This window comes from Bactrocera neohumeralis, chromosome 4 (assembly GCF_024586455.1).
Source record: "Bactrocera neohumeralis isolate Rockhampton chromosome 4, APGP_CSIRO_Bneo_wtdbg2-racon-allhic-juicebox.fasta_v2, whole genome shotgun sequence".
Taxonomy (NCBI): Eukaryota; Metazoa; Arthropoda; class Insecta; order Diptera; family Tephritidae; genus Bactrocera; species Bactrocera neohumeralis.
The window spans coordinates 12524049-12541585 of NC_065921.1; the positions used below are offsets into that span (position 1 = coordinate 12524049).

General features: G+C 36.0%; 2 protein-coding genes across 2 annotated transcripts in view; one reads left to right on the forward strand and one right to left on the reverse strand.

Annotated features, from left to right (window-relative positions):
- The window catches only part of LOC126755643 (protein Wnt-5), a 239053-nt gene that overhangs the window by 42862 nt on the left and 178654 nt on the right, over positions 1-17537 (reverse strand). Inside the window, 1 exon segment of the mRNA XM_050468356.1 lies at positions 2267-2447. Coding sequence (XP_050324313.1) covers positions 2267-2447 — 181 coding nt within the window.
- On the forward strand, positions 3837-4404 carry LOC126755671 (uncharacterized). The gene is made up of 2 exons (XM_050468404.1): positions 3837-4069; positions 4192-4404. The coding sequence occupies exons 1-2, from the start codon at positions 3896-3898 to the stop codon at positions 4366-4368; spliced, it is 351 nt and encodes a 116-aa protein (XP_050324361.1). The 5' UTR covers positions 3837-3895; the 3' UTR covers positions 4369-4404.

Sequence of the window (17537 nt, forward strand, 5' to 3'; positions counted from 1 at the left end):
TGTGTGCGTAAAAGGTTTGTTGTTTGTTGTAATGTGTGCGCGTAAGTTACTTTTTCTTTTGGTGAACTGCTTTTTGTTGTTGTTTCTTGTTGTTGGACTCTTTTTAGCGTTTTCATACTTTTTATGTGGCTCAAGTATATTTTATGGGTTCATCAGATTTTTTCTTTGATTATGCGTGCAAACCTTTTTAAAGTTGCTTTTTTTTCGATGTCACTTAATTTGATTGGTCAACCTTTGGATATGCGCTGCGCAGTTTTTGCGTGCAACTTTTATTTTGTTCTCACTTGAAATGATGAAATATGCTCTCTATGGCAAATTGCGGTCAATTAACGGTTGATGAAACTGCAGTTAAGGTAGACAACTCGAGCTTTAAGCGAGTTATGAAGTTTGAGAATGCAAATTTAAATCATTTTTCTAATATTTAAGAAATAATTTGATATTTGGAGTACTAAAATCAAGTGCTCTGCAGTTAAAGTTGATAATGCTGGTAGGGAAAGTCGTATAAAGCATAATAATTTGGTATAACGATTTTTGCTTGTCGATAAAGTAAAGTGCGCTTGCAATGACAGAAAGATTAAAAAGGGATGGCTGTTCATCATATCATTTCATGCCAAATTGACTTGGACTGGCAAGAAAATACATACTCCCATATATTATTACACACTTTAATTCTTCTTCTTCTTTAATGGCGTAGAAACTGCTTACGCGGTTATGGCCGAGCTAACAATAGCGCACCAGAGGTTTCTTCTTTTCACAATTTGGCGCCAATTCGAAGCTGATCTCTCCAAACATAGTAAAGGTCTTCCTTTGCTTCCCCCGGCGGGTACTGCGTCGAATACTTTCAGAGCTGGAGTGTTTTCATTCATTTAATGACATGACCTAGCCAGCGCAGCCACTGTCTCTTAATTCGCTGAACTATGTCAATGTCGTCGTATATCTCATACAGCTCATCGTTCCATCGAATGCGATATTCGCCGTTGCCAATGCGCAAAGGACCATAAATCTTCCGCAGAACCTTTCTCTCAAAAACTCGTACCGTTGACTCATCAGAGGTTGTCATCGTCCATGCCTCTGCACCATATAGCAGTACGGGAATAATGAGTGACATATAGAGATTTGGTCTTTGTTCGTCGAGAGAGCACTTTACTTCTCAATTGCCTACTTCTGCGTTGGATTTCGAGGCTGACATTGGTTCTTATGTGGATGCTGGTACCAAGATAGAAGAAATTATCTACGACTTCGAAGTTATGACTGTTAGTAGTGACGTGGGTGCCTCGTCGAGAGTACGACGGTTTGTTTGATGACAGCAGATATTTCGTCTTGCCCTCGTTTACCACTAGACCGATTTACTTCGCTGCCTTATCCATTCTGGAGAGAGCAGAACTAACGAAAACTTTATTTACCGCCTTTAAAAAGGGCTCATGAGCCAAAACAAGCATGCCATGATAGACATTTGCTTTACATTCAAGGGTCTAGGCTGGGATGCCCTTCAGTTCCTTTAGCGAATTTTCGTTTTTTGGGTTCGGCTCAGTTTTGGTGCGTAATTTGCTAGATTGTTGCAGAGTTTTGACGAAATATTCAAAAACTTCTACCCAAAACTTTAACCGTCTTTATACCCAAACCATCAACCATTTTAATACCCTAAATAACTTTTATTCGAGCCATAAAAGACATTGAGATCTTTGTCTGCACGACGATTTTCAAGCATATTTTCTTTCACCTCTTAGAATTTATCGTCATTAGCAAAGGTGGACAACTCGCACGAGGCAAGGTTTCGATGACTACACAGCCTTCACTGAATGCTTTGTGCCACTCAAATACTTGTGTTCGTAATAAAAAAAGACGCCCCAAAAACGCTTCTGAAACTTTTTCAATATATATTGATTTGGTTTGATCATGCAGTTTATATGGACCAGTCCGGGTCAAATTTAATAGTTGAGTTAATCATCTTAATAAAAGTAAGGCAAATATATTTTGATTATGTTCTTCAGTCTCTGTCGTATTCAAACGTACTATAAAAGTATATGACCGATGGGGAAGTTGAAAAAAAGTTACAGCTGTTCGAAAATGAGTGAAAATAATGAAGAAATTCGCTAGATTTTGAAATTTCTTTTGTTTTCTTTAAATACTAATTACTATAGGATACTGTGGTTTTAGGGAATACATTAAACTTAGCAAAAAAAAACCAATGAATTTTATGAATTAATTTGATTTTATGTTAATCAGTAATTTTTTTAATATATATATATTTTTTGCAAATACTCACTTGTAGGCAAACTCCAAATTATCGCCACAGCCACCCCACGTCCAATCATCGTGCAATTGCTTAGGGCGCGACCCACGCGAACAACCACATGACGCCAATTGCCCATCGCGGCAGGCACGAGCTATAAAACTGGTCACCATAGCAGCGGCAAGCGCGTGAATAAAAGCCATTTCCGGTGAGCCTGCAATGAAAATGGTGTAAATTTGTTTCATTTCATCGAAACTATGGGTGTGTAGGTGGTTAGTTTAGGTGTTCGTAATATATTAATAATGACGTTCAAAATTGTATTTAATATGGGTTGGTTTATGAAATAATGCCTTAGCAAACTTAGAACTCGCTTGCCCGTATGTTAAAATATGAAAATGAAAGTTTTTTCGCGCATTTGGGGTTTTGATTAATTTACCGCTCTTTAATCGATACGCTCAACAAACTGCACTGTGTCGACAGCAGCTTTTATCGCTCTGAGTGACATGTTGAAAGCCATTTGACAGCGTAACGGTGCCAAAGCTAGCATGAAAATATAGGTTTGCATCGCACGAGAAACTTCCTGCAAGTCAAATTAAGGTTATTCGTTAAGGATAATAGGTCTTTTATAGTATTTCATATTCTTTTTATAGTATTTCAACTTTAGCTTTATCGTTTCCAGAGTTGGGTAGTTTATAAGGCAGTTTTGTGCTTAGTGATCCTATCTGAATAATAAGATCGGAGAACGTAGCGTTGCTTTGGACAATAATCGAGGTAAAATTTCGTGAAGTGATCTTGCCAAATAAGTAGGCTTTTATATAACAATATGATAATCGGGCAGTTTATAAAGCAGCTATGCTCTGCAGATTTCTTATAGAGCATAAAATTTTCTAACTATCTCATTCTTTGAATACATGTGCATTTTAACCCACAAATTCCAGAGCTTATAGCTTCTGCAAATATCATTAAAATTTTTATTTTATAAAACTGTCATTGGAAACATTTGTTACAAATATATTATTTCAAAGAAAAATATGATTTCTGAGATGACAAAGAAGTGTGTTAAGGATGTCCAACTACATTCTCCTGTGCTTATGTTTGTCATTCCGTAAAATTATTTGGGAGTGTGTTAGAATTTATTGATTGATAAATGAGGAATACGCCGCGACCTTAGGTCTATTGTTCACTCTCCTGAATCACAAAGACTCAAACTTATTGCTATATTCATATGCCAATACTCGGTTTAATGAAAATATAACATAACCTTCTTAGAAGTAGATAAGTTGAAACCTTTACTACAAAACAAAACAACAGCAGTTCCATATAAATTTCTTCCGGCACTTCAAGTGAGTGATAAGGAAAAAGTACAGCCGTCAAATCAGTAATAAAATTGAAAATTTCATGATTGCCACATGCCATAAAACATTACAAAATCCAGTATCAGCACTATTAACTATTTGCACTAATAACTATTTGCACTAATTAAATTGTATCTATCAGTGCTTAGTAGAGTTCTTAGAAATATTACATTTGATAAGGAGTAATTATCTAAACGCTTTACAAGTATATAAAGCAAAGACATTTCGATCAAAATGAACAGTACTCATTGTCTATTTATGTGATTAGCTGAAATCAAATAGCAAAGTTAAGAAACTATTAATCAAAATGAAAGTTCTTGTGCATATTTGCGTGCTCTTGGCTTTGGTCGCAGTCGCTTATTCCGCGAGCTCAACCTGGGGTGTGCAAAATGCTACCGATTATCTACTTATCAACAAACGAGTAACCCATCCAGCAGTACGAAATATTGCGCAGACTTTCTACTTCGATATTCCAGAATCGGTAAGTTACATAAGAAATTATCTGCAACCTACTTCTAAGCCCAAAAAAGTTTTTATTGTCACACGACTCATTTTTGCACCGGTGCATTGTAACGCTAATTAATAACTAATTTTTATTTGCAGTATCAGAGCAATAACAAAGTGATTAGCGCCATTTACTTGCGAGACCAATTCCAGAATAGTTCAGGTCCCATTAATACTTTGTTGTATGGTGGACCCGGTTGGACTTACGCTTCTATACAAATGAGAACTCAAGCCGGCTTTGGTTTAAATGTAACATTTGCTGTTTATGGCAGATAAGACTATGTATAAATAATATAAAATGGTTAAAGTAAAGGTGCTAGTATATATGTAAATTATTATTTTACTCGCTAGGTGAGTGAAATATTGAACAAATTTATAGAGATCGATGTTCACCTCATTTTTTAAAGTGATTTGTGTGCTTCTAAGGTATTTATTTCGCAAATTATTGCTCATTTAATAGTTTTCAACATAACGATTATGAAAAGTAGCACGGTTTTCTCCTATTTTCGCAGTGAACTCGTATAAGTAGCTAAAACATTTGTTTCTAGCTTCGACTTAGGTAAAGTGCTTATAATATATTAATAACAACCTTCGACATTGCATTCTATAATGGTTTATGAAGTTATGCCTTGTCAAACTTAGACTCTCTCAAATGTGAAAATGAAAGTTTGCCCAAACTAACAAATTATATTTAGCACATTGGCGCGCATTAAGGGAAATGCAATTAATTTAACGCTCCTTAAATCGATATGCCCATCGAAGCGCACTGTGCCGAAAGCAGCATTTGTCGCCCTGAGTGACACGTTGAAAAGCATTTGACAGCGCAATGCTAGCACAGTTAACCAGAGTTTCGAAAAACTATTTTGTATATTAGCTTGTATGCGTGTGTGTGACTGTGTGTGTGTGACCTGTCAACAGTATAGTGTTCCATCAGCAACGGCTGCCTATGACACTAATCAACTTCCATTCGATTCAAGTTTAATGCCAAATTAATAATGCTAATATTAATGCATAGCACAGCGACGCAAATACCACGCATATATGTTTATATATACATGTATGTATATCAGAGGGGGTGGATTTGCAGGGAGCCATAAAAATGGAAAAATCGTGTATACTGGAAATGGTCTATGGATCATTCTGAACAACTTTTTCTAAGATACTATGATTTTAAAGACGATTTCGATTTTTGAGGCAAAGTTTTTATGTTCTGTAAAACTTTGTTCGTCAGTTTTTGAGATATCCGAATGAAATTTAATAATTGGGTGTATTTTGAGATTCTATTGATCGTTATTTGGAATCGGCCAGATTGGACAACTGGTTCACATATCTCGATGTAGCCGATTATTCAGATATTTTATACTTCATCTTAAAAATCACTTGCTGGCGGTTTTAAACCCTTAGTCTCTGTGCCAAAGTTAGTCAAAAAGATAGGTGGATCATTTCCAGTATAGCGATTTTAAAGACAAAAAAGCGATCCGCTCTAATGTATATACATAAGTATATATATTCTTGTCAAAGCGACTCATGTAGTTGCATGCTCTGTGAGACACCTTTTAGGCTTAATGAAGCTACAGGGTGTTGCGCAATCTATGAATCTAATATCAAGACCTATTTCTATAAATTTGAGCAGTATTGACAAAGAGTAAACATGGAGGAAAATACATTTATTTAAAAAGTTTTAAATTGGTTTGCATTTACTCTAATTCGAGATTTAAAGAAAAGAATTTCAAATTCGTTTTCGACCAATTTTTGAATGGACTAGGTACCAAAGTCGAATAATCTGATTCCGCCTATATACAATACCAACCTCTATCGAATGCCAGAGAGCACATCTCACAAAATTACCTCAATTTCAAATAAATTTATAAAAAATATTTGCTACACCCTGTACTCATTTCAAGTATATTTCTGTGTATTCACCATCATAATCCTTATTGACCCATTCGGTGGAAATCAGTCAGTCAACCAAGTAAACTGTACATTTCCGCCACATAGGCGAAATTAATACGTGCCAAGTGTAACGGCAGAGCAAAAGGCAGATAATACAGGGAGATTGACAAACGGGTGCAACGGTGCGTATACGTGTCGTCAGCCAAATGTCACATCAATTCCCTGCATGTGAATGCGAATATAGGGTAATAGGAAGTGGTGTACAAATAGGCATGCTTATACAGAATATTAGGTATATATATGTAAGAGCTAGAGGGCTACTCTTCTGTAACAAGGCTTTATAAAGTTTACAAAAAAAAGTAATTTTTGACCGAAAAATTCTGCTCTAATATTTTCATTGGGTATTTAATTTTGTCCGGTGTTCTGACGGCTATGTAAATCTACTTATATATACTAATACCACCACACATACTACATTTGTAGCGCATGACAACCGGATGTGGCTTTGATCTCATACACCACCACACATACACAGTTGTTTCCGCTCTCCGCTTAGTTAAGCATTAATTGCGCTTCACGGCATTACACAACCAAAGCTCCGTTGCATTGCCAAAAAGGTAACGGCCGGAATAAATGTGTGTAAAGTAGCCAAGGAAAATGTAACTAACGCAAATAGCACACATACAACAACAACTCACGACTTCCTTACTTTCATACCGAAGTTGGCAACATTGTTGACCTTAATGCGAGTTACATAGCTATATTGGCCATAAAATTATGTATATGTACCCACTGAGGCATGCGGTTTTGTATGCTTTTATCGGGGTTTTGGCAAATAAAATGCGTCAGCATGACTTCATTCTTTTAATTGAAATAAAATTTCAATGAATCTGTAGTACATAAAAGCACTCTCCACAAAGGACACACTATCAGCGCGCAGCATGATCTCTTACATTTTTGTGCAGATTCAAAGCAAAAAGACGCTTGCTAATCAAACTGAGTTGGCTGCAAGCTGCGACAAATTGTCTCCGTCTGACAAGCGTCTTTTACTTTTATATTTTTATTATCGGCGCTGTCTTTTAACGTCGATATGTCGTGACAGCTCCGGTATGCTTTGCGATAATAATATTGATTTTGACTTAAATTTTTGCGTTTGAGTAAATTTTAATGTAATGTGGCTCTAAGCGGATTATGAAATGTAGTTAACTAGAAAAAATAGCAACTCACCGTGTGTTTTTTGTAACGGTCTCTAATGTCTTCCCAATTTTGATGCAGACGCGTGGGCAGTTCTTCGCGGAGATCGAAGAGTTTGCAATTTGGGACGAGTGTGAGTAAACAGAGACATGAAATGCTTACGGTCTGGTATTTTTGGTTTGTTTGGCATTTTATTCTGATGTACTTGTAATATTCGTGTTATTTTCTAGGTTACTTAATTTATTGGAATTGTTTGTCATTAATTTTCAATTTAAAAAATGTTAAGCTAATAATGAGATTTATTAACTTAGAAACTTGCTTTTGAGTATATCTCTCTTTGATGTAAAATTTTGTTTCACAATTTTACTAAAATCTGCCAAGAGTTTTTAAGAGAAAAGCTTACTTTCATATTACAAATGATCATAGTCAAAAAAGCTTTGAATCTCCGTTGATTTGTAAGAACAATATTCATCTCTCTGTAACAATTCGGATATAAAAAGACTCGGACTGACAAAAAAACTAAGTTCATACGTACATTATTGTAATCTTCGAATGACCTTCAGTACCTTCGGGTTATTTTACACTTTCGATGTCATAATCATAAAGCAGCGTCTTAACGACAGTAATGATGCGGCTGATAAATGTAGGGTTCTCGGTTACGTTGTCAAGCATATTTTTTTCGACCTCTATTCGACGTCGTTTTTGCAAAAAATTCATATATTTTTGTACAAGTCTAACATTGACACACTTCATACCCAAAAAAAGTGGGAACATAATTTATTGAGTGGATACATAAGAAATGTTGGAATATTCTGTTATCTCTTTAATGCTAAGCGGACCATTTTCAAGCAATGTTTTTCATTTTTTCCGATAATATAGACATTAACCGAGTTGGATGGGTGATTCAATTAGGTAAGTTTCATTGTTATAACCTTCACTGGCTGCCTTCTGTCACGCAATTACTTTAGTTCTTGAAAAATTAAATTTCAAGAAAATTTTTATTTTTGAATTTTTATAGATTTTTGTTTTCATGCACCGTGGCGAACGAGGTAGATCAAACCCGTACCCATGAAAGCCGTTTTCTCAAAACCGAAATATACTCGATTTTTTATCTGACCAAAGACAGTCAACTCGGCAACATTTTTCAAAATTAAGTCAGACATGTTTTCTGTCGATACAACCACAACAACACCAGGAAAGATCAAGCAAATATAAAATTCGATGGCGCATCGTTTTTGTTTATACAACAACAACAACACCAGGAAAGATCAAACAAATATAAAATTCGATAGCACCGACGAACCTTTGTAAGACCCATCACTCATTCGATAAATTCTCCTATTGATAAATTCTCGTTTTTAAAAACGACTTTCGATGGAATTGAGACCGTGTGTTATTCGGGAAACCAATAACTCTTTTCATACACCTAACTGCTCATTCGAATATACATAACAGCTGTCAGACGGTTAAAGCATGTGGGGTAGATTTTAAATATTGCAATCTCACTCACCTTCAATAATTTTATTTACCGACCGAAAAATATCATAACGATTTTCTAAGCAAAGGTACATTTTTTAATAAAAAAATAAAATGATATATCAAACTCAAAACTGCCAAACAGTATATTTCTTCACAACATACACATTTCTCTAACAATAAAAGGGCGCTGATAATTTTTTTTTTTAATAAAGAATTCATTTCAAATGTTTACTCTAGCAATATACATATAAACCCACATTGATATATGATATCCCCAGAAATCGAAAAGACCGGCCAAGTATCAACGAGCTGTCAAATAATCAAATCAAAAGCCAGCAAAAGTCAAGAGAGAAATATTCGACACACGAGAGTGGCCAAAGAGGAATTCATATGATATGGGTAATAGAATATTAAACAATGGCATTTATATGCACATGTTAGGTATGCGTAAGTGTGTATATGTGTGCGTGTGTTCATTAAATACACAACAGTTGCATGTGTGCACTCGATCATTGCGACTGTCAACGCTATGATGGACTATCACTCGGCATTTATGTTTATACATAACTCTGTGGGTGAATGAATATACATATGTGCGAGTGAATGAATATACATGTGTGTGAGAGTGGTATCAATGTACTTGAGTTTATATTGAGGATATTGCAGAGCCACCGTTGGTGGTGAATTGGATGCCCCTAACCCATCAGGCATTAACTGGTATATATTTTTCTATACATGTGTGCGTTTAAATTCAAATGTAAAACTGTAAATATTGACAGAGTATTTATTTCTCATATATATACATATGTATGCATATACAAGTGGTTGTGACATAACTATAGAAAGGCCACAAGAGCCGATTGCGCGAAATTTTGCGCAAAAACCTTCGTTGATAGCGATTTTCTATGCTCATTTCAATATCGGCATTGTTTTTGTTTCTGTTTTATTAATTCCTTCATTTTAATGCTCGTTCTATTACAGCCTCTGGCAGCTGACGCTTGCTGTTCACCATTGTCGTCTGCTTGCTTTCAGCCACTCTTATCGTTGCATAATCACACACACGCATACTAAATGCCGGTGCCACATCTCTTTCTTGAAGCTCACAATTATTGCCACACATTCAAAATTTCATACTCGTACATACATCCATACACACATATACACATACATATACATATGTATATTATATATAGCGATATCTAAGTCATCCATCGATGCGGGTGTTCTTCCACTCGGAAATCGGAGGGTTCCATCGCAGTTACTTGTTTTCCTTGTTCGGTTTGGCTTTTGTTTGTTTTGTGTGTTAATTTGATATTTTTCAATGAAAGGTTTTGTGTATTTGATGGATTTTGCATATCAAATCGTAATCGTAAACTGAATCACTGAACGACAGCAGCTGGTGCATCAAACAAAGCAAAAATCTGGCAGTAAGTGAGTTGAGGGGTCGGCGGAGATTGCTTACATTGGCAATGCAAAGGCGGCAGATGTTAAAGTGCACGGCATAGGGCGATTGTTGACACTTGTCGGTGATTGGGCGTACGATGATGGATTCATATTCACAAAACCATACAAAATTTGATAAGAATTCAATGGCAGCACTGTTAAGTATTGACTTTTGTATAAGAAAACGAAAAACCCAGCAAATATTGTACTGTAGTATATTGCTTACTGAATTGAATTAAGGAAATAAATTTCGAAATATTGTTTTTATAGAAATTTCATTTTGCTAAAAATAGCCACATACTCAAAACTACAATTCTTATAAATTCTGAAAACGTGTTAGCTACAAAAATTTTGGTATAAAAAATATGTATAATATTTGAGAATATGTTTGTAGGTGTGATTTTTTTAGTACAGCTTAAAGAAAAGAATTTTTGATAGCTATAGAGCTACGTATTCTCCGTTAATATGCAATCGTAAACTGTCTTGCTGCCTTAAAGTGGCCATCCACGACACACATGTGCGTTCGATCGGTATGTGTGCGATTGCGGTTTACTCGTGTACGGGCTTAGGCGCATACCGATCCATGTTCGCGAAAATGTTTAATTTTTTGCGATCGGTGTAATGTATGTCGTGTATGGCGCTGTGTGCATACAAAATCTCATTTCTCTCGTGTCGCCGAATAGGAAAGATAGCAGACGAACAATTTTCCGCCTGTTGTGTGGTAAGTTTCGTCAAGTAAAATTATTCGAATGGCATTTACCAATAATTTGGCTTGGTCAATAATATTATCTTCAACTAAAGTCCAAGTAGTAGTGTTGTAGGGCTTTTATCTGCCCTAAATTTTAAACATAGCGATATTTAGTAAGCAAGCAAGCTAAGGAACTTTAAGAAGCGGCTTTATTTGATGAACTTTGGATGTTTTTAAGATGATTATTTTTAATCATCATATGGACCATTGACGCCACATGACTTTCTGTGGAAGAAAAAGTGAGACAATCAAATGCCATTCATAACTTCATATCTCACCTTCACTGGGTTTCATTTATTTCTGACAACAGAGTAAACAGACTGTGTTTTCGACACGCTCTTAAGTTCAAAGCTTTTTCGATGTTCGAGGTGGTATTCATATCAGTCGTTTATAATATCATAAAAAATTACTACAGAACAACTATTTAATTAAAATTTATTCATAGAGTTCTAAACGATATTTTGCACTTAGTGAGTTGAAAGTCTTAGAATCGGTGTGAGCTTTTAACCTATAGACAAAAGTACACTAAGGTAACTCTAAAATCATTATATTCTTAATACTCTCTCATCCCAGCATTCATTATTGGATAATATTCGTTCGAATAGACCACGTCCAGCACGCAGTGAGAGAATATAGCAGGATTAGTTGAGAGAGATCAAAAACCAACTACTTGATACCTGAAATTGAAGCTCGTGATCTCGATGATATTTGGTTTAAAGAATACAGCGCCACTTCCCACACATCGCTTCAATCAATGAATTTATGGAGAGAACACTTCGGTGAGCAGATAACTTCACGTTTTGGGTCGGTCGATTGGCCACCAAGATTGGATGATATCACACTGTTAGACTTTTTGCTGTAAGATATGTATAGTAAAGTCTAAAGTCTATGTCAACAATCACGCTTCGTATCAGGTCTTGTAGCAAAATATCACGCTGGTCATTCGCCAGTTACCAGTCGAAGTAATCGAACGAGTCATGGAAAATTGAACTCAACGGATGGATCATCTGAACATAGTCGCGGGCAACATTTGAAAGAGAAAATATTCACAAAATAAATGCTAAGAATTTTATTTTGAATGATAATAAAAGTTCTCTATTAAATTTGAGGTTTATGTATGTTTTATTGAAAATAGTAGCTATTTCGCTATCAGATCTCGAAATAGATCACCCTAGAACACTTTAATAAATTGTTAACAATTTGCTCAAATTTTTATCAACAACTTCTTAAAATTTATTAATTCAATGGATACTGATTTTTGAGATAAAAGAACACCTTGCTGCAGCGATTGCTCGATATTTTTCTATACTCTTGCCAAGACGAAATATATTAAAACGGTGTTTTTCGATTATTATATTTATTTTTTATGGTGAAGTTGTGGTAGAAAACTTCAAAACCCCCGGAAATTGTAAAGAACTAAATACTTTTTTAATTCGTTGGAAAAGTATTATCAGAATAAATCAATAAAATAAATATAAGTACACACATACATTATATACATATATATTTGTAGACGTATCTGCATAAAAGAAAAATAACTTCGGAAAATTCTAACGATTATTTCGATTCAAAATATATTTTTCGAATAGAGTACTTCTTCTGACAAGGTCAATGTACGACAAGCATTAAAAAATAGCAAAATATTAATAATTGCAGCAAATGTGTCTGCCATAAAGTACAATAATCTGCACTCAGCTGATGAAAGGCTCGGAATATCTGGAAAATTGCGTTTTGCACATAAAACGCCTCTTTTCAATGCGCAAAAAGAGGACAATCTAAGCGTATAACCAAATGCATTAAAAAAAAAAATTGGTTATTTTTACGAGCGGAACAAATTTGGGTAGAAATAAACACGTAGTGGCATAAACGCGAAGGGATTTTCAGGCACATCAAACTTCAAAATAATATCGGCAAAAAACATACTAACACAACTACATATGTACATATATATTTAAACATAAATATGAAGCATAATAATATGCTGTGTCTGGCAGGGCAGCATATGAAAACCACCCTTTCGCTATCAGATTACTTAGAAAGTGGCTTAAATTACCAAACAGCAAGGGTAATGCACATTCAAGGCATTATTTTATTAGTAGTATAAGGATACGTGTATGTATGTATAAGAATATGTGCGTGCGCACATAAATACAGCAATCGGCATCATAACTTAAAACCGCAACAAATTGTTAAATTAGTGCGCGCATTTATTACAAAATTCCATGCCACACCGCCAGGCACAACTCAAAATACACAAATATACACACGGAGCCCAAAGTGCATAGTATAGAGGCCAGTTTAGTGTGCGTGTGTGTGTAATAATAGCAATAAAGCAAAGTAAAATATTTAAAAGGACCAAAGCGGAATGTTCAGGTTATGAAGTGCTTGGCATACGAGATTTTCAATATAAATACTTCACGTACATACAATGATAGCCATCACACACACAGCCACACGCAACACAAACTGCCATACAAGCTTTCATACAACAACAGTACAACTTTGTTTACCATTACAAGCCAAATTGCTTGCGTTTAGATGTCCTTTCGCTAACATACACTTGACTGCTGCTCACTTGCCTCCTCACTAACATCTCGCCCACCACACCATCCCCCCACACTTGCTGCTGTTTTTGCATGAGTGCGTGAATGTATGAATGAATGACGCAGCAATGCTCATTCGCTTACAAAAGCTTAGAGATAACTTACAAATTGTTGTTATTGTTATTACTATGCTGCTGTTATTTCTTGTTTCTGTTGTTGTTGCATGTTGGCCTTTTTCGGGATTACAATTGTGCGTAAGACAAAAGGTAGTTCATGTGCACATGTTGTTCCTTTTTTGTTGTGCGCTGCAAATTTCAAGATATTCCATAAATTGCGGTGTTGCTGGTGACGATGGTGGTAGTGGTGGTGGCGGTGGCAATATAAGCGCCCTTGTTGTCGTTGGATTTCACGGTATTGCATTATGCCGAAAAGTGCACATTGAAATCTCAGCAAGGACAAATTTAATAGAAAAGCGCACATTGGACTAATAAACTCGACACGGCTGATGGTTGCGCACTTTCGTCCAACGGCGTAGGCGAACCCAGTGGTGATTTGTGGAAATTCGGTTGATTTAACATGGTACTCTGGTAATATTAATTTTTCCATGGTAAATAATTCAATACTATTTAACCAATGATAAATTTCATTTACGATAGGGGAAAGATCTTTACACCATTCCTTTTCGATAAAAAATAATAATAATAATGTGGGGTGAACTCTCCATTACAGGCATATAAAAAGGGGTTGCATGGGTTTCAAAAAATCGATTTTTTTATTATTTTATTAAATTCTACAACACCTCTAGAATATTGTCGTAAATTTTCAAGTTTATCCGAGTAATAGTTTCGGAGATACGGTTTTAAGAACTTGTGCGCTGGAGGCTAGCTAGGCTAAGTGCGCCATCTTTAAACGCGTTTTTCTCAAAACTGTGGTTTTGAAGTTGGTTGGCCAGATTTCTCGAGAACTACTCAACCGATCTTCATGAAATTTTACACAGATCTTTGAGATTCAATTCTTAAACCAACTATTTGAAAAAAAATGCGCGAAATTCCAAAATCCAATTTTCAGTTTCTTTCCTTCGCTCAAGTTCTATGTTGAGATTTTAACTAAAACACGGACTTTTTCACTTTAGGTTATCCTGCCAACGCGGATGCACCTTTTTTCCGAGTGGTCCCCGGAAATGACGCCGCAATGCCGATTTTAAAATATTTTTTTCAAAAAATTTCAGAATTTCTTTGTTAATAGTGTATGTTTATAACAATAAATATTTTTAATAAAATATTTAATTTTTTACATTGAGAAATTTTTTTTTTTTACGTGAGGAAACCCATGTAACTCTCCAAACTGTTCCTTCGTTCAAGTTCTAAGTTCATATTTTAACTAAAACACTACTTTTTCACTTTAGGTTATCCTGTCAACGCGGATGCATCTTTTTTCCTAGGGGTCACCGGAAATGGCACCGCAATGCCGATTTTTAAATATTTTTTCAAAAAATTTCAGATTTTCTTTGTTAGTAGTGTAGGTTTATAACAATAAATATTTTTAATAAAATATTTAATTTTTTACATTGAGAAAAAAAAACTTTTTTTACGTGAGGAAACTCATGTAACTCCCAAATAACTGTTCCATGAAATAATTTCTCGTATTATCAGGAAAGCTAAGCTCTTTTATACGGATATCACCCATCTCTCGTGAAAGTATTTATATTCACTTTACCTTTCATTTCAAAAGTTCAAACCTTAACCTCTAAAAGCTCCACTGAGCTTTACAGAGCCTTTTAACTACATTGAACTTTTCTAACATCTATAAAAATGCAGTTTTAGTTTACAAAACCTCCACAAAACTACTTTGACTTAAGTATCTTCCAAAATTTGGATGCTCATCGAATTTTCATTATTCTAATGTTTTTTTCTGCCCTTTGTGGAATGGAAAATGTAAACACCTTCCATTATAACCAATTTTATATGAAACAAAAACATTAACACTTCCATTTGTACAAAACGTTTTGCCATATATAAATTCTCGCCGATGAATTTTTAAGTCTCAAAGAAAATATAGAGCAAACCCTTTATCAACTCTATTCATTTCGGCCTTTTTCGAGACATTATACCCACTGAGACCTTTTTAAAGGTTTAAAACTCCGCTAAGCAAGCAAAATGGTTCTGAACTATGCTAAAATTGATTTGGTTATCTTATCAAGCGCATGACTCCTTAAAAGTATTTAAGGCTCAACCTGTTCGGAAAAGTTAAGTACTATATCTGATATTTTTGATTTTTTAAGTAGGGCTTCAGTTCCGTATTTCAGCCCTCAATGACTAATTCAGTTATTTGCTGATTCCAGTTTTAATGAAATAGGTAGAGAAAGTATAGTGAGCACTATCTTTAGCCAAAAGTTAAAATACACTAGAAAAACGTGATTTGCAATGTTAGTTCGACGGCTGCAATTTCAAAGCATTCAGCTTATCACTTGTACTAGAATTGACAGATTGGAAGACTAGATAATTATAAGTAAACTGGTTAAAAAAAAGCTGAATATACTTATCTCCAACTTCTATAGTTTTCGCCTTTTCAATAATTTCCATTGTCTAGATGAAGCACACGACACAATTTCCAAAATCTCCAATTTTTATCACTGGGTTACCGCTTATCCACCAACTCAATGATTGTATATGTATATCGGTGTTTGTTTGTAGTCATGCCGCAAAGGGATTTATGCGCTTTAAATTTAATTCCGTGTCAGGCGAAGCGTATGATACTAATAAGTGATAGTGGTAGAGTTAGCTAACAGAGGCCAACGGAGAGACGACGCACAGCGCCAATGGAAAGGGCAGACACAAAAATACACAGAATTACAGCGAAAGTGTTCAACTGAGGTAAGAAGTTGCCAAAGGCAGACAGACTTGCAACGCGCCACACCAACAGCAACTTCGACGCTGACAACCCGGACTGCCGGGGGTAGCGAACTTCATGCACAGAAGTAACCAACTAACTGCCAAGCAGCGAGGCAGCGAGGCAGCGAGGCAGGAAAACGGAACAGGAATAGGAAGTAGCAAAGCAAGCAAAGTAACAGCGGCACTGACGACAGCGAGTGCCAAGTGGCAAGCAACAAAAGGCAGCAGCCGTTCGAACAAGTGGCGCTGTGGCAGCAACAGCAGCGGCAGCAGTAGCGACCACAAGTTGCAAGCGCTGTGTAGTGCGTAAATTGCGAGCACTTACAACACTGCTACGGCATCTTTGCAACAATTTCAACTAACTGCCGGTAAGTTAACGAATGCGTGTGTGTGAGCTGTGTGTTTGGTTGCGTGCCACAGGAACGAATTAATATGAATTTTATTATTTAGTGAAACATTTACGTTGGCTTCTTAGCTGAGATTTCGAGATTTTCGGCAACGGCGGTGGCGTTAACCCGTGCCTTGCCAGCACAAGCAGTGGCGTGCACGTCACACAAATTTGCCACAATGTTGCACGTTTGACGGCGGCAGTCTAAACTTGCGGCTGGGGAATTGTGTTGCGCTCACACCACCACCACCACACAAACCAGCAATAACGGCAATACATGTGGGTTCAAGGCGACCGCGACCGCGACCACCATCAGCAGCGCTGCTGCCACTAGGGATGCGTTATCATGTCATGATTTTTATCTCTTTTAATGGTAATGTTTATGTGACTGTCGGCGTGCGAACGGTTAACTACAGTTAGAACAATAGTGGCAGGCGAATGGAATAGTACCGCGTAGGGTTGCTGGGTAAATGTTTGAATAATTAATTTAAACTTTCTGTGTTGCAAACACAATAGCTGCCACACAGGCATGCACAAATACACTTGTTTGCTGCTTCCCGGCATATCGCCATGACGATTAGGCATTTATTTATTTGTTTGGTTATCGCACCCCCTCCGCCAGCGCACGCTCATTTTCACGGTGCATTTGCGATTACTTTACGAAACGTTTTTCGGTGAAATGTTTTTGTGAAAGGCTTAAATGAACTTTCAAAGCATTAAATTTGCAAACGCATCATTGGTATGAGTTATTTCATGGCCTGCGACCATTTATTTTATTGCATACGAAATAATTACAATAGGGAGGGTTATATCGGCATACATTATATATATGTACATATGTATATACATATATGTGTGCATATGTA